Source organism: Trachypithecus francoisi, unplaced genomic scaffold (assembly GCF_009764315.1).
Source record: "Trachypithecus francoisi isolate TF-2019V2 unplaced genomic scaffold, Tfra_2.0 Lachesis_group17, whole genome shotgun sequence".
Taxonomy (NCBI): domain Eukaryota; kingdom Metazoa; phylum Chordata; class Mammalia; order Primates; family Cercopithecidae; genus Trachypithecus; species Trachypithecus francoisi.
The window spans coordinates 25,468,482-25,488,950 of record NW_022681462.1 but is presented as its reverse complement, the minus strand read 5'-3'; the positions used below and the strand labels follow the sequence as shown (position 1 = coordinate 25,488,950).

At 49.6% G+C, this 20,469-nt stretch overlaps 1 protein-coding gene across 2 annotated transcripts in view; it reads right to left on the bottom strand.

Moving 5' to 3' along the window:
• Positions 1-19,885, bottom strand: part of HK2 (hexokinase 2) — a 58,836-nt gene extending 38,951 nt beyond the window's left edge. The window contains exon 1 of one of the 2 annotated variants that reach the window (XM_033175239.1): positions 19,231-19,885. In XM_033175239.1, the coding sequence (XP_033031130.1) occupies positions 19,231-19,293 (63 nt within the window). In that variant the 5' untranslated portion in view covers positions 19,294-19,885. Of the gene's footprint in view, positions 1-18,269; positions 18,437-19,230 lie in introns of those variants that run through there. The other variant, XM_033175240.1, reaches the window with a different exon arrangement.
• Positions 19,886-20,469: the final 584 nt, after the last annotated feature.

Sequence of the window (20,469 nt, the reverse complement as noted above, 5' to 3'; positions counted from 1 at the left end):
ATTACCCTCATCTCTTGTTCCCCTAGCACCTGACACAGCCAGTCACATCAATCCCATTGCTCTTCACCTTGGGCCAGGTAGCCATCACCTTTTTCCTGGACTCCTACAATCCCCAGTTCGGCTTTTACCTCTTCCATCCACTTTCCACGCCCAGCCAGACTCAGCCTGAAAGCCAGCTGATCCCTGGCTTTCAGGGCTTTTCGTTGGAACAAAGCTCAAAATCCTTTCAGGGCCCCACCTCCTAATCGGGCCTCTAGCCACCTCCTAATCTTTTTTTTTTCTTTTTTTTAACAGGGTATTGCTCCAGTTGTCCAGGCTGGAGTGCAGGGATGAGATCTCAGCCAGCCTCAGGTGATCCTCCCACCTCAGCCTCTTGAGTAGCTGGGACTTTCAGGCAGGTGCCACCTTGTCTGGCTAATTTTTTTGTTGTTGTTGTGTGTGTGTGATTTTTTTTTTTTTTTTTTTTTTTGAGGCTGAGTCTCACCTTGTCACACAGGCTGGAATGCAATGGTGCAATCTCAGCTCACTGCAACCTCTGCCTACCAAGCAATTCTAGTGCCTCAGCCTCCCAAGTAGCTGGGATTACAGCAGTGTGCCACCACACCCAGCTAATTTTTTTTTTTTTTTTCAGCAGGGACAAGGTTTCACCATGTTGTCTAGGCTGGTCTCAAACTCCTGGACTTAAGCAATCCACCAGGCTTGGCCTCCCAAAGTGCTGGGATCAAACAGGTGAGCCACCACGCCCGGTCCCACCTCCTAACCTTATGGTAAGGTCTGCACTCTTTGTGTAGATTCTCTCCCTGGTTCAGTTCCCCAACTTCCCCAACTTGCCCATCCCTGCCTTGGAGCTCATGCACACAGGCCCTCCAGGTATATGCCCTGCCAATCTGCTACCAGTCCTTCAGGCCTCTCTCCATAGAGGCCTCTTCTCATCCTCCAGATCACAACAGTCAGGCCCCCTGTTATTCGAAGAACTTGAGCTTTTCCCTTCACAAGACTATCCACAATTTGGAACTAAATATTTATTAGGGTCCAAATCATAAGCACCAAAGGCCAGAAGAACAATGTCTACTTGTTCACCTTTGCATACCTGGAGGCTGGCACGGTACCTGGCACAATGGAGAGGCTCTATGTAAATGATAACGCAGCCTCTGTGCTCAGGTGGAGGCAACTCTCCCAAGCTCTTTCACTGAACCTGTTTCCCACATACATTCCCATGAACTTTTCCCAGATTTAAACCAGGAGAATGTGAAGCATCAGATAACTCTCACTTGCTTGTTTTGTTTAATCTTTTATTTATTAATTTATTATTGAGACAGGGTCTTGCTATATTGAGACAGGGTCTTGCTATATTGCCCAGCTTGTTTCCAACTCCTGGAATCTACCTCAGTCTCCAGGGCTGTGGGCCACTAGCCCCCCACCCCCCATCCCACAAGCTGGATCCCTGTAGCACCTCTAGTTCCTACAATATCTGGGAGCCAAGGTGCTCCTGAGGAGGCCTGGGCCTCCCCCACAAGGACATTTGAGGTTCCCCAGGAGGATAAAGGGTGCAGCTTCAGCCTGACACTAGACAAGCCCCCTTCTTTTTGGTGAAGTGTCAGACAAGTCTCTAGCAATCTCCAATGACCCTAGTTTAAGGGCAACTGACCACCCCAGAGGCCTCCCACTCCAGATCCAGTGACACATTGACTGGCCCAGAAATGCTACTTCACAACTTTCACATCTCAGGGTTAATGTACAAAGTCTGGGGCTACCCAGACCAGAGGCCAATGTGAGGCCACATCCAGGAAAAGCCTGAGATGCACTCATGGGCAACTGTAATAATGGCAAGCCCTCATGTGGCTCCTGCTTTGCGCCAGATCCTGTTCTCCAGGTTTGCTCCCATTATTCATTCCATCCTTAGAACAGCCCTCTGAGGTAGGAAATGTCAGCACCTCTATTCTACAGAAAGGGGAAGTCACACAGACACAACGGGCCATGCTTGGCTTGATAGAGCAGTCTGGCTGGTCTGTGCTCTTGTCCACTCTGCTAGATGACTGCCCCCTACCTGCCTGGATACAGCAGGTTCTATGCAGGTCAAACAGCATTGCAGTGAATACAGGCTGGCCATATCCATCAAAAGGCCATCTTCTAGTCCAGTCATCTCCAAATGCAGGCCTGAACGGCAGACAGTGGAGAGTGAGGCCCACAGGGGTGACCGAGCAGGTTGAGGGCAGCAGACATGTCTCTGAACATTGTCATGAGGGTGACACCTGACAAAGACACTCCCACCTCGCTACTTTCCCAAAGAGAAGAGAGGCCCAGAAGCCTCACTGATGCTCCCCACCTCCCCGCCAACTCCACCCCCTATAGAAGGCTTCAGATGTTTGCAACGGGCGCAGGAGTTCCTGCACTGAGAAGCTGAGGCTGTACCACCTCATTAAAAGGTCCTATCATCATGTCCAGAAGCATGAGGTTGTGCACACAAAAGAGTTAATTCTACAGCAGCCAATCTTAGTTTATCTTCGATGTTTAAACTGCTTCAAGACTTGTTGGAAATCCAGTCAGACACTTCTCATCCTTAACCCTCGAAGAATCAAATTAAATGGTCACCCTTTATCCACCTTGCCTTTTGTCCCATAGATAACCATCTTCCATGTGTTCAATGACAGATGAAAGCAGTAGTGGTGATAGTTACAGCGGCTAAACATTCCTCAAGCATTTCTCACCTGTCAGGCACCATCCTCCGGCTTTACTGACCTGTTCTCCATTATCTTTGTAAAACTTCTGTAACCCCGTTTTATAGATCACTTGGGTGATGAGGGGCAGAACTGGGATTCCACAGAGGTCTCTCTGGCCCCAATGCCAGGCCCTCAGGACAGCCACCCTCGCCTGTCCTGTGGGCCCCTCTTAGTGTGGATGGGCACTCCCTGCCTGCCCTGTGGTTTCTTGGATGACCCCGGGACCTTAGTTTCCTCTCCATTGCATTAGGAGATTAAGAGAGAGGATATGAAACAGTGGAAAAGTGCCCAGGCCAGTAGCTTGGCCCAAACTTTCCCTCTTTCACATCGGAGCTCTTTGAACTATCAAAACTTGAGAATAGATGGCACCAGGGCATGAGATGATGTGTTCACCCAGCTTATTGGGGCCACTCAGGAAGGGATAATTAATAATTAATCACTTGATGTCACAGCTTCCTAAACACACCAGTGGAGCCCACCCAGCCCTGGTAGGCATTGCTGTGTTGGTGGGCACTGCTGTGTTGGTAGCCAAGGGAAGCGGAAGTCAGAAACAAGAAGCAGCCACCATACAAAGATGATTTTCCTGGATTGGGAAGGAGATGAATGCAATTTTCAGAATCTTGCCAACTTTCACCCACAGTGCCAGCATTGGAGGGAGCACCAGGCCCAAAGTCAAGAGAGAAAGCCAAGCAGGTGATAGCAGATGTACACACAGCAGTGGGAATGCAGCTTAAAAGTATTCACCCTCAGAAAGGAAAGGCTCTTAGGGTAACTAGTTCAAAAATCCCACTAAACATAGTATTCGAGTTTATCTAGTTTGTCTCTCTCCACCTAGTCATCCAGCCTAGGTTTGAATACTTCCAAGCCTGAGGGGCTCACTATTTCTCTAAATTCCATTGTTGAACAGCTCTACTTGTTTCAAAGAGTTTCCTCAATCAAAGATAAATCTGCTTTCTGATACTTCTGCCTAATCTCCATCCTGTCACTTGTGATAAGAGTTTCCAAACTTGCTGCACATCAGAATCACATGAGGAGCTTTCAAAAAAAACAGTAAGAATTCCAAGGATCCATTCCAGACTAACCAAATGACACCTCTAGAGCTGGGGCTCAAACACTTTCCCCTCTCTTCTGGCAGGTTTCCAATATGCCAATAATGTGCTCGTGGTTGGCCCTGTTCTGATCAACTCTGCATACCACTTTTCTACCTGGGATCTTTAAGAATTGGTGAGTAAGATATTAGGCCAGGTGTGTCCCTGTGAAGTAATCCTGTGTTGATCCAGACTGCTGGGAGTTGGGAAGACGAACCCTACATTTGTTGTTAAGAGATGTAAGTTTCTGGAAACTATCAAAGCACACTCATTCAGGTCAACCCTTGATTTGTGGCTTGTGGTGGTGATGGGAGTGCTCTGGCATCAGCAACACCAGTATGCAAATCCTAGTGGTAGCGTTCATACAGGTGTGCGACACTAGAGGACTCACTCTTAATCTGAACCTCAGTTTCCTCGCCACAAAGCCCCACACACAGTCAGGGGACAAACGAGTTCTCTATCACCCTTCCCTTTCCTTCTACCCCTTCTTTCTTCTAAGGCTTCTCTCCACCCAGGGGCACCTGCAGGCAATCAGACATTTCTCAACCCTCCTTAGTCACAAAGCAGAGGCTGTTTCCCCAAACTATTCCTTCTCTTTCTGTGATAGGCGTGGACGAGGCTGTTTCTCTTTAAAACTCTATCTGGGAGAGAGGAGGAAAGGGGGAGGGGGCATTCCAGGCTGGGGAATCAGAGGCAGGGCAGAGCAAAGCCTGGCTGAGGAACGGGTTACCTTCCCGTCTGCCAACCTGCGAAGTCCCGGAAGAGAGGGCGTGTGTTAGACAGAAAGAGATAGCACTGTTAGTTGATATCTCTTCAGCAAGGGTTAGATTAGAGCTTCCTCATTGGGTAATTTTGGTCAGTTTCAGTTTTTCCCATAACATACCAGTCTGACATGCCCGCTTCCTCTACAGAATTGGGGATGGTGTCAGGGTAAGCCCTAAAGAGAAATTAACCCCATACTCTCTAGGAATTAAGATAATATCCAAAATGGGAAGCCATTAACACCCATCCCCTTAAGTACCTGCATTTTCTTCCAGATCAGCACTTTAAAAAGGAGAGGAAATTGTGTCACTGTCAGAAAGCAAGGAATGGCGAGAACAAAAGAGGACACTCATGGAGGCTCCACTTTGAAGTATGCAGTGGGCAGGGTGGGCCAGACACAGTCCTGGCCAGGTATGGGGGAGCCCAGCAATGGCCTGGAGGTGAGTACAAGAAAGGGATCTCAGAGAAACCAAGGCCCATCGGGGAGCAGCCTCAACCCAGGTCACACAGTTGAAACTAGAATATGGATCACCCGGATGAATGTCAACTCTTCTGGTCCAGAAGCACCCATCTCATTCTGCAGGCCCAATGCAACTGAAAGATTGGTGCCATTGCCTGGATCCTGAGCCCACCCCATCTGGTCCCTGTAGGAACCTGGCCTTGATCAAATTATTTACATCCAGAAGACAGCAATATTCCAATTTTGACAGTTTTCATATAAAGTACTACAGATCCTACCTTTAGTGCCTTAAGGGGTTTAAAAGGGAAGTGTAGAAGAAACGAAACCTTAAATTTCAATGTCTGAGTCTGTAAGATCCATATCATTCAATCCCTGAATCTGACTACTGTTGCAAACCCAACATCTTCCATGTTATGGCATTTATGGAACAGCTATTATATACAAAGCACTACAGTGTACAGAAACATAATTTTATAAGAAATTAATTCTGGGCCGGGCGCGGTGGCTCAAGCCTGTAATCCCAGCACTTTGGGAGGCCGAGACGGGTGGATCACGAGGTCAGGAGATCGAGACCATCCTGGCTAACACGGTGAAACCCCGTCTCTACTAAAAAAAAAAACAAAAAAATTAGCCGGGCGTGGTGGCAGGCGCCTGTAGTCCCAGCTACTCGGGAGGCTGAGGCAGGAGAATGGCGTAAACCCGAGAGGCGGAGCTTGCAGTGAGCTGAGATCCGGCCACTGCACTCCAGCCTGGGCGGCAGAGCGAGACTCCCTCTCAAAAAAAAAAAAAAAAAAAAAGAAAGAAATTAATTCTGGAAATGAATAGTGGTGGCAGTTGCACAGCAATGTGAATGATACACTTAATGCCACTAAATTGTACACTTAAAATGATTAAAATGGTAAATTTTGTGATTAATTTTTTTTATAATTTTTAAAAATTTTAAGAAATCAACAGCCCTGCTCTCTAGACTTTATATCAAATAAGTTGGCTCATATTATAGACCAATGAGTGTCTCTAGAATGCGTGGAGAGATCAATCTTGTCAGATAAGAATGTCAGGCACAATACAAGGCAGCCCATGGGAAGGGTCACCGATTTAAGTGGCCTGAGAGACCGGCAATCAAAGCGGATAGTTTTGGAGCTCAGCCATCTCAGCAGATAAATGCTGACTTAGAGACAGCAGTGTGAAAAGGCTCAGGAGGCATGGACAAGCCCCCAAGACCCTGGGAAATTACCAATTCCAAGAACAGAAAGTTCCTCACCTTCACACCTTTACATTAGCTCCCCAGGAAATGCTTCACAGGTTTAATTCTATCACTTTTAATCAAGGGCTCACAGGAAAGACTATACAGACCACTGCACCGTGTAAAGCTGCTGTGTCTTTCACTAACGCTTCCCTAGCCATTCAGTCCCCAGTAGGGTTTAGTGTCAGGAGAAAGTCTGGCTGCCCAGACACACTGTGCTTCCTGTTATAGGCCGATGGGATGAAAATGACTGACTCAAAGAGAGCTATCCTTTTTGCCTTGACTGTCAGGAAGCTTGGAGCTCCATCAAGTTTGTTTAACTTTAGAGACAGAGTCTTGCTCTGTTGCCCAGGCTGGAGTGCAGTGATGCAATCATTGTTCACTGCAGCCTCAAACTCCTAGGCTGCAGCCTCAAACTCCTGGGCTCGTGATCCTTCCACTGCAGCCTCCCAAGTAGCTAAGACTGTAGGTTTGCACCCTCGTACCCAGCTGATTTTTTAGTTTAATTTTTTCTGTAGAGACAGAGTCTCACTGTGTTGTCCAGACAGGTCTCAAACTCCTGGCCTTAAACAATCCTTCCATCTTGGCCTCCCAAAGTGCTGGGATTACAAGCATGAGCCACCACACCTGGCCTGTCAAGTTTTTCAGTAATCATCTCTGCCAGTTTGACTCTTGTTCTAGAAATCTTTTTACTGAAAGCTGAACCAAATCACCAAATCCTTTTAGTAAGCAAGTAGAAAATACATAATACATGAATAAGCAAATGTTCATCACTCGTGTCTACAGGGCACACCCTCCAGGTAGAGGGCTGAATTCAAGTGATCAAATAGGATAAGAAAGTTACTCCACAAGCATAGAAGCATCAAAGCAAAGGATGCAGGATGCCTGTGGCACAGCTGAACTTCAACTCTTCGGTCTTGGGATATTTCTAATTGATTATCTAGAACCCTCTCTTCAGGCAGCCCTAGATGACCACAGCTAAAAATCCTACCTTTTAGCTTCTAGACCCTAGAAGACCAATTGATTGAACTTCACCTTTCTTAACATGCATGCTCTTGTCCTAAAGATACAATCAGGTCATCTATATATTAGGTCAACACTCCTATTTGGCCCCTTTGACAGAAACTTAGAAAGGACCATACCTTCTGGAAGTCAGGGGCCTTATTATGACTACTTTCGTCTGCTTTAAACCAACCACAGTCGAAACAGGGTGGTGGGATGGGCACAGTGGCTCACACCAGTAATCCTAACACTTTGGGAGGCTGAGGCGGGAGGATCATTTGAAGCCAGGAGGCCAAAGCTGTAGTGAGCCATGATCACATCACTGCACTCCAGCCTGGGCAACAGTGCAAGACCCTGTCTCTTAAAAACAAACAAACAAGCCAGAGTGGTGCAAGAGACAGTATACAGCAACAAGAATGCACCACCTACCACCACATGCAACCACATAGCTGAATCTCAAAATACAGTAAAATGCTGGGTGAAAAATGCCAGACACAAAAGGCGTCTTTTATATCCTGTATGAGTCTATTTACATTAAGTACAAAAACAGACCTATGCTGTTAGTGAGAATGGTGATTACACTTGGTGGCGGTGGGTAGGAGAATGTGGGGCTGGTTCAGGTAATGATCTGTTACTGGATCTGGATGTGGTTACCCGCTACGTTCAGTTTCCCATGTGCATTATACTTCAATTCAAAAGACGCTGGAAGAAAAAAAGGCAGGTGGCACTGACTTGGCCCTAGTTTACCCACTATACACGGTCAAGGAGCCAAAGAAGATTAAAGAGGTCAAAAGAGGCCAAACAAAGAGAGACCCATCATTTAAATCTGGCCACACAAACACTTCCAGTGACCCCGTGCTGACACATGCTTGCAACTTAATTTCAAAAGAATTTCATATTTTTGCATTATTCCTTTGCCAGTGTTTTACCACAAATCTCTGACAAGGAAACCAAGGCTTGGAGAAGCATCCCCAAATCACAGGCCTAGTCCCTGTAAGGCCCATAGCACCCCGTGACCAGCTGAGCGCCCTAACCTAGGGCACAGGTGCGCCTATCCTGGGAAAGCCAGGCAACTGCTGTCAGTGACCTCATTAATAATAATGCCCTCACAGACTCCTCCTGGAAAGGCTGAGGCTGTACAAAGAGCAGCAAGTTTATTCTACAAAGTTGCCAGGGCAGGGCGAGATGTTTCGGATAAAAAGGAAAAAAAAAGATGAGCCGGGGGAAGACACATGGCAGAACATGGATTCTGTAAGTCTCCTGTCCTCTGAAAGCCCACTGACCAAAACTGACAGATCTGCTATGCCACTTCTTCGGATGGGACAAGGAACTTATCCTCGCCAGGGCAGCCATGCCACCTCAGGCCAATGCCAGCTCTGACACACTGCAGACTCACAAGCCCGGGGCGGCGGGTAAGCGCAGAGCTGACCAGGGAGGCATACGGGCCACTCCTCCAGGATCCTGTTGCAGTGTTGTGAGTCACAGGGCTTCCTGTTCTTCCAGTTCTCACTCTCAGCTGCATCAAGTTACAGCCAGACAGACCTTAAGCAGCAGCACCTGTCCAGGGTCCAGGAGATGGACATTTGGGACATCCAGCCCGGGGTCCTCCTGTCCTCAGACATTCTGCTCCAACTGCGGGGCAGCAGGGGGCTTGTGTCCCAGATGCACGTGACCCTGGCACAGTTCACCTGCCAACAGATATTGACTGAGCGCCAAGTTGAGTGTGCCAGGGCTGGGCACTGAGGATACTGGTATAAAGGAGACACCAGCCTCTGCCAGCAAGGGGCTCAGGCTATTGGCAGGAGACAGATACATTAATAAGTAATTACAAACTGACAGGAAGGGCAGAGCAGTGGGCAGCTTCTTTTACAGTAATAAAACATGGATTTACAATCACTTAAATCACATACATCAATGTGAATCTGAGGAGTGTTTGTCTTGGTTAGAAATGTGCATGTGTTGGCCTCACTGCCCAGAATGTCCCCTCCCCTTGTCTAACAAACTCCCACTTACCCTCCATAGCCCAGCACAAATGGCCTCTCTCCAGTCACAGCAGTAGCTATCTCAATACTAGAGATATAATAGGTGCTCAAGAAACCTTTGTTATAGTTATACACAAGGGGCTATGGGAACACCAAAGAGAAAAGTTGGAAAAGTAACTTGGTGAAGGGGACGAGCTGGCTACTCCTGACTGACCAGGTACTCTATGTCGGACCTTGCTCTTCAGGCCTGCGCCACACTGCATGGGATCCCCGCAGCAGCATGGTTTCCTCCCAGTCTACCTGTCTGCCCTGCCTAGGATGCTAGGTCCCCTAGAAGTCAGACTCCGCCTACCCCTCGACAGCCCCAGGCCAGGGACCAGAATCTGCCTCTGAGCCTCTTGTCCCACAGTGGCATCTGAACTCCCCACTCCTGTCTGCTGCCAGTGTTCCACTTGCTGGACCAAATGCCTCTGGGCCTGTCCCAGTCTGCCCCATCCACCCCAAGATCACACCCACCACAGGCAAGGTACCCACACTTCCCTGTTTACCCAGGACAATCTCAGTTTACACCTGTGCTCACGGCATAACTACTACTGACAGTGCTTTCTTCCATTCTCAAAAGAAGCTCAGTTTGGACAATTAATTAGGGCAGCCCCCTAGATACAGCGAAGTAAATCCTGCCTTTGAGCTTGGGAAACTGCCACCTAAAATGGTAAGAGTTCATGCTGCACAAATGGTGTTTTAAAAAAACATGATGGGGATCAAGAAACTGGGTTCCAGATCTGGGGTTTATCCTATGTGAGCTTGGGCTGGTCCCTTAGTACACAATATCTAGTTTCCTTAACTGTAAAATGAAGGGTTTGTTTAGACTACGTGGTCCCAAAGGTCCCTTCCCAGCTGATACCTGACTCATACCCCATGAAACTGAAACATAAATGACAGTCTCTAGTTGTCCCTGCAGCTTTGTCCAGGGCGTTAAGGGCACTGGCTCTGGAGTCAGACTGTGTGGGTCTGGATTCTGACTTGCCGTGGGGCAAGGTACTATCCTATTCTGTGCCTGGTCTCCTCATCTGAATAACAGATAATAACAGGACCTACCTGGAGGGCAGCTTGAGGGTGGCCTGTGTTACTATACATAGAGCTGATGGGAAGAGGCTACAGGACTTCGTGGAGGGGACTGAGACAGAAAAATGCGGGAGGAAACAGGAAGCAGGAAGAGGAAGTCCCTCAAATGGGAAAGAAGGAAAAGTGGAAGCTTTGAATGCCCTCATTTAACCCTAATTAAAGCTGTCAGATGCTTCATCTGGCTTTATTCCTTCAGACAATATGGAGATGCCAGAAGGAAGGGATTGGGGAAAAGGCCTTTTAAGAACATGGATCACCTCCAAGCATCCAGGGCAGAAACGGTGGAAAGGCAGGAAGGCTGGGTGGGCCCCAAGGGCTTCCAGAGCCAGGTTCTGAGAGCCTGACTCACTCTCCCGGTTAATGCTGAGATAAGATTTAACCAAGGCGGGAAAGAATGTCGGGGAAATGCTTAGAGATCCATCTGCAAACAAAATGAGTGACCACCCCTAAAAGAGGGCAGCACTTTAGGGGAAATGAGATTCTCTGTTCACAGGAACAGGGCCAAGACTCCTGACTCCTGATGTGGATAAGGCAACGGCTGTTCAAGAGGTGGGATGGAGGGTATGGGTTCCACATGCAGAATCCCCCTGGGCTTCATCAAGAACCCAGAGCACCCTGGGCTCAGCTCAACAGCTGTATGAGAGGCAAAGAGCTGTCTGCCAAAGCCCAGGATGCCCAGGGAATCTCACCCAATCTGCTGAAAGAATGTGAGAATGACCATTCCCTTCTGTGAAATTCCGGGGGTCAGTGGGGCCAAACCTATCATGGCGGGTCCTGTGATTCTTCAGCACAGGGCACTGCAAATGATTTCCCCTGTGGAAAGCTGGGGTCTGGGAGAGATGTGAGGATGAGTGAACAAGTATTTAATGACAAACTCCACAGCAGAATACGAAATCCCAAGTAAGCAGCCTCCACAACTGCCCTCTGAAGCCTCTGCTCTTCTCTGGGTTAGTTACTGGGGAGAGAGAGGTTAGGCTTCTCCAGTGAAAAGGAGCTGGAACTAACACTGACCATTCAGCACAGCTATGTCTCCTGCGGCATCACAAGGATGCTTCAACCTGAGGCGCAATGTCCCAGGCATCCCAGAATGGGATGTGCCACCTGACCTCGAATGGGGGTGCCACCTCCATAGAAGACCAGAAGAAAAGCAATTTAGAGGAAGAGCTTAAGGATGGATCTCCTAAGCCCAGGAAAGAGAAGGTTTTAGAAACCTCTACAAAGAAGAAGGGTGGGCGCATCCTTCTTCCCTGGCTTCAGGAACTTTCCATCCTTCTGACTTCTCTGTCCTCTGATTCAATCCAATGTCAGACAGACTCAAATGGACCTGAAACCACTTACTCTAAAAGAAGCTATTGGGAATTATTCAGGGTAAAGCAGGGCCTCTTTTTGCTCCTGTCCAGGCGGACAGTGCAGTGGGACATCTAAGACTGTGTTTCTCGTTATGTACAGATGCTCCGACTTACAATGAGGTTATGTCCCGATTAGTAAGTCAAAAATGCATTTCATACACCTAACCTACCATCGAACATAAAGCTTATTTTACAATAAAGTGCTGAATATCTCATGTAATTTATTGAATACTGTACTGAAAGTACAAAACATAATGGTTACATGAACACGAAAGTACAAGTTCTACTGAATGCGTATCACTTTTGCACTGTTGTAAAGTCAAAAAAAATCATTAAGTTGAACCATTGTTAAGTACCCATACTTAATATGTAAAGCGTTGACTATATGTCAGGCACAGTTCTCAGAGCTTCACACTTTTTAACCCTCTCTCTCTTTCATTCTTACAAATACTATATTAAAGTGTTATCCAAACAACCTTTACATTTTATCAGGAAAAGAAACTGAGGCCTAGAGAGGTTGAATAACTGACCTAAGCTCACACTGCATGTTATGCAGAGAGCCAGAGTTCAACCCCAGGGAGCCTGACTCCAGCTCATCAAACAGCCTCTCCCAGTAACTGTCAGGCTGTCCCTCAGTGGATGTCACTGACCTCTCTCCTCTGCTCCCCGGCTCAAGTGCCTTGTGAGCTCCCACCAGCTCACATGTCTGCCTTGTTGGGAAGCGTGGCTCAGGCCCAGCCTCCGTGGAAACTCCAGCAGCACCAGGGTGAGCATCTCCCAAGGACAACTGAGCAGACTTCTCTTGCTGGCTTTGCAAGTGTTTCTGGAGCACTTGTGTTGCCCACATTTCTCTGGTTGAGAATACAGAAACAGCAACCAGCTCCTGTCCCCTGAAAACCTGCCCCCCCACCAAGGGACTGTGGGGATCTGCAGACTGCTGTGAACTGTAGACCTCATCTTAAGTTCATCTTTTGTAGAAGCCCATTTCCCACTCTGACCATCCCATGACATGGCACACTGTTGAGAACTCAGGGCTCTGGTCCCAACTAGGGCTACTAACTTGCTGTATGACCATCAGCAATACACCTGAAAACTGAAGGGGGTGGGGGTATGGATCATGTTCTTCTAAAGCAGTTTCTCAAACTTGACACTGTAGACATTTTGGGCCAGGTAATTTTTTGTTGTGGGGAGCTATCTTGTGCATGGTGGGATATTCAGCAACATTCCTAGCCTCTCTTACTAGACGTCAGTAACACACACTCATCCAAATCTGCCTCTGCTTACTAGATGTAATAACACACACTCACCCAAAACTTTTTGACAACCAAAAATGTCTCCAGACACTGCCAAAGTCCACTGGGGGGCAAAATCACTCCTAGTTGAAAACTACTGCTCTAAATGAAGAATTTTAAAAAGATAGGCTTTGTCTCTGGAAATCTGAGCAAGATGGAAATTCTTGCTCTTTATGATAGGCTGGGATAGCCCCTCACAAAAAGAGTATCTGTCCCAAAATGTCAATAGCACCAAGGCTGAGAAAACTGTTTTAGAGATAAGCAGAAAGAGCCACTCCAGCGCAAGGAAGAATGATGCGTGATCCACAGAGTGTGATATGAAGATGTGTCCAGTGAGCTGTGGGATTTAATTTGCCACACCCCAACCCCCACAGCTTTGAAAAGGCAAAGACAGTCAACATACAGTGTTGGAAAACAAACCAAACCTGCTGACTTCAAAGCTCAACGGACGATAATGAGGAACCTCTTATCAAGATTTGGTTTTTTAAACCGGAAGTATCTGAACAAAGGAAGCCAGTTTTCTGGGGCTCCAAGGTCTTTCAGTTAATCAGACCTCCTTACTCCCACTGCCAACTGTGGTTTGTGTCGCTCTGATTCCCCCTGGAAAAAGACCTCCAATTGCCCCAAACTCCCCTGGGTACTGGAAAAGTTCATCTTTGAAAAGTGATGTTTAAAAAAAGCCTGGGCACGGTGGCTCACACCTGTAATCCCAGCACTTTGGGAGGCTGAGGTAGGCGGATCACGAGGTCAGGAGATTGGGACCATCCTGGCTAACACAGTGAAAAACCCCGTCTCTACTAAAAATATAAAAAATTGGCCGGGCGTGGTGGCTCAAGCCTGTAATCCCAGCACTTTGGGAGGCCGAGACGGCCGGATCACGAGGTCAGGAGATTGAGACCATCCTGGCTAACACGGTGAAACTCTGTCTCTACTAAAAAATACAAAAATCTAGCCGGGCGAGGTGGTGGGCGCCTGTAGTCCCAGCTACTCGGGAAGCTGAGGCAGGAGAATGGCGTAAACCCGGGAGGCAGAGCTTGCAGTGAGCTGAGATCCGGCCACTGCACTCCAGCCCGGGCGAGAGAGCGAGACTCCATCTCAAAAAAAAAAAAAAAATTAACCGGGCATGGTGGCAGGCGCCAGCTACTCAGGAGGCTGAGGCAGGAGAATGGTGTGAACCTGGGAGGTGGAGGTTGCAGTGAACTGAGATCACGTCACTGCACTCCAGCCTGGGCAACAGAGCAAGACTCCATTTCAAAAAAAAAGAAAAAAAAAAGGCCAGGTGCAGTGGCTCACGCCTGTAATCCCAGCACTTTGGGAGGCCAAGGTGGGCAGATCATGAGGTCAAGAGATCGAGACCATCCTGGTCAACATGGTGAAACCCCGTCTCTACTAAAAACACAAAAATTAGCTGGGTGTAGTGGTGTGCGCCTGTAGTCCCAGCTACTCAGGAGGCTGAGGCAGGAGAATCACTTGAACTCAGGAGGTGGAGGTTGCAGTGATCTGAGATTGCACCACTGCACTCCAGCCTGGTGACAGACAGAGTGAAACTCTGTCTCTCTCTCACACACACACAAAGTGCTTCTTAGCTCTCTGACATAGAAGTTTGGCAATATAAACAAATGGATGGTTAACGAAAGCTACAAAGTATTCCTACTATCATCAGTTGTCTTCTGAGCAGACAAAGGGACAGAGTTAGGTTACCAAGATGTTACAAAATGAACAAATAGGGTGAATTGTACCTGTCAATGTCAGTTAGCCCAATCAAAATTAACGTAGACAAAAATAATATTAAGGTTTTAATCAGCAATTTACTCTTGATAGTCTAATCCCATACATGCGGACTCATGGCACACAGTAGGTGTCCAAAATGTGCCAAGGTTTCTTGAGGCCTCTAACTCCCACCCCACTCATGGTAATTCATTCTTTTGACTTAGCGGCCATAAATTATCTCTTCCTGGAGCTTTATCTCTCTAGACAACTGAAAAGTGTCCGGGTTTCTGTCTCCCACATCACTCTCAGAGGGCCTTGCACTCACTGTACAAGCATTAAAAAAGCATTAAAATTCTTGGCTTTCTTGACTCTTGGGGTCTCTGTTAAATCTTTTTGCTTCCAAGATATTCCTCTCAAGCCCAGCATTGAAGATCACCCCTTGCTCATACAACAAGGAGTCTACATGAACTATGTCTATTACAGGATTCCAGTGCAAATGTCACCAGTCTATATGTATTAAAACAATTTGGTCGCCGGGCGCGGTGGCTCAAGCCTGTAATCCCAGCACTTTGGGAGGCCGAGACGGGCGGATCACGAGGTCAGGAGATCGAGACCATCCTGGCTAACACGGTGAAACCCCGTCTCTACTAAAACTACAAAAAACTAGCTGGGCGAGGTGGCAGGCGCCTGTAGTCCCAGCTGCTCGGGAGGCTGAGGCAGGAGAATGGCGTGAACCCGGGAGGCGGAGCTTGCAGTGAGCTGAGATCTGGCCACTGCACTCCAGTCCGGGCGACAGAGCGAGACACCGCCTCAAAAAAAAAAAAAAAAAAAAAAAAATTTTGGTCAATGGCTAGAGGAAGGAGTATATACTTCATTTTTTCTCTATGGTTAACCCTGATTCTCCATTCTTAAGAGACAAAATCCTGCATCTTGTACACTAACTTATCTCAATTAATAGAAAGAATCCTCTATCTGTCCACAGGGAGGACACACAGTCTTGATTACTGAAGGACAGGAAACTCTCCTCCCTTTCTCTCTCCCACCTCAGAACTGGACTCAGGTCATGCTTTGGATGAAGAGATAGCTGAGAACCGTCCCTCCCTCTAAGTGTCCACCCATATACCATCCCTTTAGCCTAAGACCAGCCGCCCGCGGCCAGCTCCTCCACTTCCTGCAGCCCTGGTTTAGCTTCTTTCTCCAGAAAGGTCTCCTCCTTTACTCTTGTACTCACTGAGCACCTCACCAGTGGCCAGGAACTGCAGCAACAAACCTAACAGCCGAGATTCTCCCTGCCCTGAAGAGGGAACCCGAAGCGAAAACCACCAACTCTAACAGATGGTGGAATGAAACAAATATCATGCAAGGTTCAAACACACCAATGTTGGCACCCAGGAGCGGGAGAAGGAGGCAGAAAGAAAATTAAGAGAGGAAACCGCATTTGAGCTGGAAGGGGTTAAGTGGAAAGAAGCCAAGCAGAGCTCAGGGCCACAAAAATGGCAAGGGCAAAAGGACCCAGTGTGAACAGGCAAGACAGAGGAATGAAAGCATGGAGAGGAACATGAGGCTGAGCTGGGGGGTAGAAGTGAGAGGCAATGAAGAGCTGTAGAGGGCTCCTGAAATGATCCAGTCTGGCTCCAGAGTTTTAGGGACACCCTTAGGAGGCCTCCAAGGTAACCCAGAGACCAGTTGACAAAGTTAGAGAGTTGATGAAAATGAATCCAGGACTCTCAGCTGGAATTGCCAGAGGGTACTGGTACCACTTATCAAACCAACAGAAGAGCTAGTTCCACCCGTGGTCATGATGGGTGGGGGTGCTACCAGCAGCCAGGAGTGGGCACAGGCCCAGGCCAGGAGTCCGCTCACGTTCCCCAGAGACAGGCGAGTACGTGCTCAAGAGCGTGGTGCTCTAAAGCCAAATGCATGGCTTCAATTCCCAGCTCATACAGAAAAGCTGGTGACCTTGGGCAAGTTACCCCTTGGCCTCAGTTAAACAGGGATGCTAATAACAATCAGTCTTTACCTCATGGGATTGATTTGAATGTTAACAAGCTGACATACCTAAAGAGCTTAGAACAGTGCCAGGTACATAGTAGGTGCTCTGCAGTCACTCCTGAGTTCCAAAGTGTCAACTGGCAAAAGTGAGCAAATAACCCTTATTCTCATCTCTAATGCCCCAAAACACTGGGCTTGTCCATCAGGATACGACGAGTGACCTCGCTGGGCAGGTGAACCCAAGCCTTCCTTGTCCTCACACTACAACCCAGAATATCTTATCAGAAGGAGATTTCAGAAGGGTCCAAATCAAAAGGTCTCTTCAAAAGACTCTAAAGTTATCCTAAATTTTCATTCTTCCCTCTTAATTCTTCTTTCCAATGGCAGCTCAGAAAGATGGTGTCAAGATACTCTGAGTTTTTCTCTGCTTTCTATGTAACTGCCACTAAGCTGGGAGTCAAATCCCAGGTTCTGACACCTACTGAGTTAAAGGCCTGATTCAATTCTGCCCCCATTGGTAGTTTAGAGGAAATACACCCAAGGGTCCTCAGGGACACTTCTGAAACTGACAGGTGGCTGCAAAGGTAGAGAAAAGAAGCCTACAGGAATGACAGTTGCACACTGCAGTGCTTAATCATCGCAACTCCGTAAGTGGAAAAGTCTACTGTTATTATTGCATTTTACAAAAAGAAACGAACGGGCTGTCCAAAGAGGCTCAGGGTGCTATGGTTAATAAACCACAAGACAGGGATTACAACTCATTTCCAGATACCCTCGCTAATTCCCGTTCCACTCTGGGAGCAGAGAGATGACCCCCATTCCAAGATTGAGAGTGGTATAACTCCAACGGGGTTCCAGTCCTAGTGCCCTCCTCTGGTTTGAGGAAGAGTACATTTATGCAAGGATCCAAATGTCCTGGGGTAATCCCCAAAGGAGAAGAACTCCCTGGGATTAAGGATGTTTCACTGTGTATTTTAGGACTTGCCAAGAGATGATAGCCTTCCCCAAGAGTTCTTGGAAGTTGAGAAGTTACCAAGATCCTGCCAGCTGAAAGGCACATTTTAAAGTAAACTGAATCAAGGTGCAGAGCCACATCCCAGGAATTAGAGAATAACAGCCATTCACAAACAGTAAAACCCAAGTAAACCAACCGCCTCTGCTCGCTCCTCCAGACTTGAGGCTGGGTAACTCCTGCTTTTCTCGGAGGTTCACGCGCCATCGCTACATTAATATGCCTCCTATGCCCTCGGGACCGCCAGAATGGGAATATGAGCAGGTTGTCGCACAGAACGATAAAGGCAAGACATTTTCCCAAAAATGTGTTCCCGTCAGACATTGAAATTTCAAGTATGTAACTGAGCAACGCTCAGTTGCCTCACAGCTCTAAAACAACCTCCCTCCCGCTAATCCCTTCCCAACTTGTCCCCTACCTCAAATCGTAGCCCAGGCCCGGGCCAGAAGCCAATCCCCTAATCCCAGGCATTTCAGAAACTCAATTCTGAGGGCGCCCCTGGCCCTGCCCTGCCCCATCCCCACCCCCATACCCTGAGGCGGGGAACGGGAGAATCCCGGCTTGGCCTGAGGCTCTTTCTTATGTAAATGAACCGGCCGGGGCGAGCGCTCAGCCGTAGGGAGCTGCGGAGAGCGAGGTGGGCACAGACAGGTCGAGGCCTAAGGGGAAAAAAAGCTCATTTTCGGAAGGCACAAATCTCAAGAATCTCAAGTAATCCAGGAACGCGTAGAGTTGGCCCTCTCCGAGTAACTTCTGAGGCAAACCAGAAAGTAACAACCAAAGTCCTCCCCTGAGACTCGGAGGCAGGCCCTGAAGACACGAGGCTGGGCGGTCCCGAGGTTGATTTGGGGGGGCGGGGGTTGATGGGGGACGCCTCTCGCCGAGCCTCAGTTCCGGGCGCCACAGTTCCGGGGAGGGGGCGCGGCGGGCGGAGTTCCTCTGCCCCTTTCCTACTCCTTCCCGGGTCAGCTTCTCCCCAAGCCCACCCCCGCAGGGCCGCGAGGAAGGAGAAGGGAACCACTGGTCTCCTACAGCCTGTCCGCGAGCGCGGACTGCCACCGGCGGACCCACGCGGCAGCGGAGCAGCGTCCCGCAGCCACGATTCTCTCCACGTGCTCTCGCCGGAACTCGCGCTGCAGAAGGGGGCTCCCTCCCACATGGGCGCAGCAATCCCTGAGTACCTGCGGGGTTACCCGCCCCTCCAGTAACAGGGAAAAAGGGGTTGGGGGAGAGAGCGTGAGCGCGTGCGGGAGCTCAGGGAGGGAGAGCGCCAGGCGGAGCGCGACCCCGGCTCCCCGCCCGCGCGCACTCCCCGGCAGTGCCTAGCGGACGTGGCTCCTGGCGCCCAGGAGTGTCCCGGCTGCCCAAACTTTTTCCGCGTCCCGGGCCCCGAGTAGGGAGGGAGCAGGTCCCCGCAGGGTCGAGGAAAAGACTCCTGGGGGCCACGCCACTTTGCTGGAGCCCAGCCTGCCGCCCCGCCCGCGCTGACTTACCTTCTGCACTTGGTCATGGTTGAGCTCTGTGAAGAAGTAGGCGAGCAGATGCGAGGCAATCATCCTGCCGCGGCCCGACGGCGCAGAGTTGGGATACCGAGACGGGGGCGCGAGCGGGGAGGCGGGTGGCGCGGTCCGACTGCTTTGTGCTGGGACTCGGCTGCGGGGCCGGGAGCTGGGAGTCCGAACGACGTACAAAGAGGGCTAACTGCGAGAGTGCGCCCGGCTGGCGGAGGGCGCGAGTCACCAGAGACGGGATTTTGGTGTCACAACTGCTAGCAGGCGCCTCAGTTCTCTCCTGGCGACGTGTCCGGTTTTCCCACGTCAAGGCGCTAACTTCGTCCACAGGATCACTGAGGCTCAACTTGAGAAGAATCGCAGCCCGGCTCCACTCCGGCAGTGGGACCTCTCTGGTTCACAGGCGCGTGGCTCCGGCCCGCGGATTTTCTTAGCTGGGTGACACGATGTTGCCAGCGGCGGCCCGGGACTCCTGCGCCGGAGTTTCATGCAACAATGTGGCTTATTGAGGGGCTGCCGGCCCGCGGGCCTCCGGGTCAGTGACGTGCGCACGCCCATTGGCTGCGCGGGGAGGGTGTGTGCGCCCGCGGGCCGCCCCCCGTCGCGTCGCAGCCAATCAGCGCTCACGGCTCGCGGGCGCGGCTGCTCAGACACCCGAGCCGGCTGCCTGGGGAGGCGCGCCGGGGGCGGGGGGCGGGAGCGGGGCGGGGCGCCTGAGATGGGACGTGTGGTCCGTGGCTAAAGGCTGGGACGGAAAGGCGCATGAGCCACAGCCGCGTCAGGCTCGGCTATGGGTGGGGGGAGTGTGATCGCGGACCCGGGGTGTGGGACGACTGGAAAAACGGGTCACTGGACCAGCGCACACCCTGTGCGGAGAGACACTGTCTGGCATCTCGGGATCATGTGAGGGGCTCCCATTGCCCAGTCACACGTCTAGAGCATCCTAGTTCTTACCTATTGTAGCACGGCTGGAAAGTGAGCCGCCTTAGCGGCTGATTGCACTACAGCAGGCAATACAAGAGTCGGCCCATCCTTCACACCACTGATAGGATGTGAGTTTCACTAACCCCGTTTTACAGATGAGGAAATTGAGGCCAGGCCAGGGCTCACACCTGTAATCCCAGCGCTTTGGGAGTCCAAGATTGGAGGGTTGCTTGAGACCAGGAGTTCATGACCAGCCTGGGAGATATAGTGAGACCCCTATCTTCCCAAATAAAAATA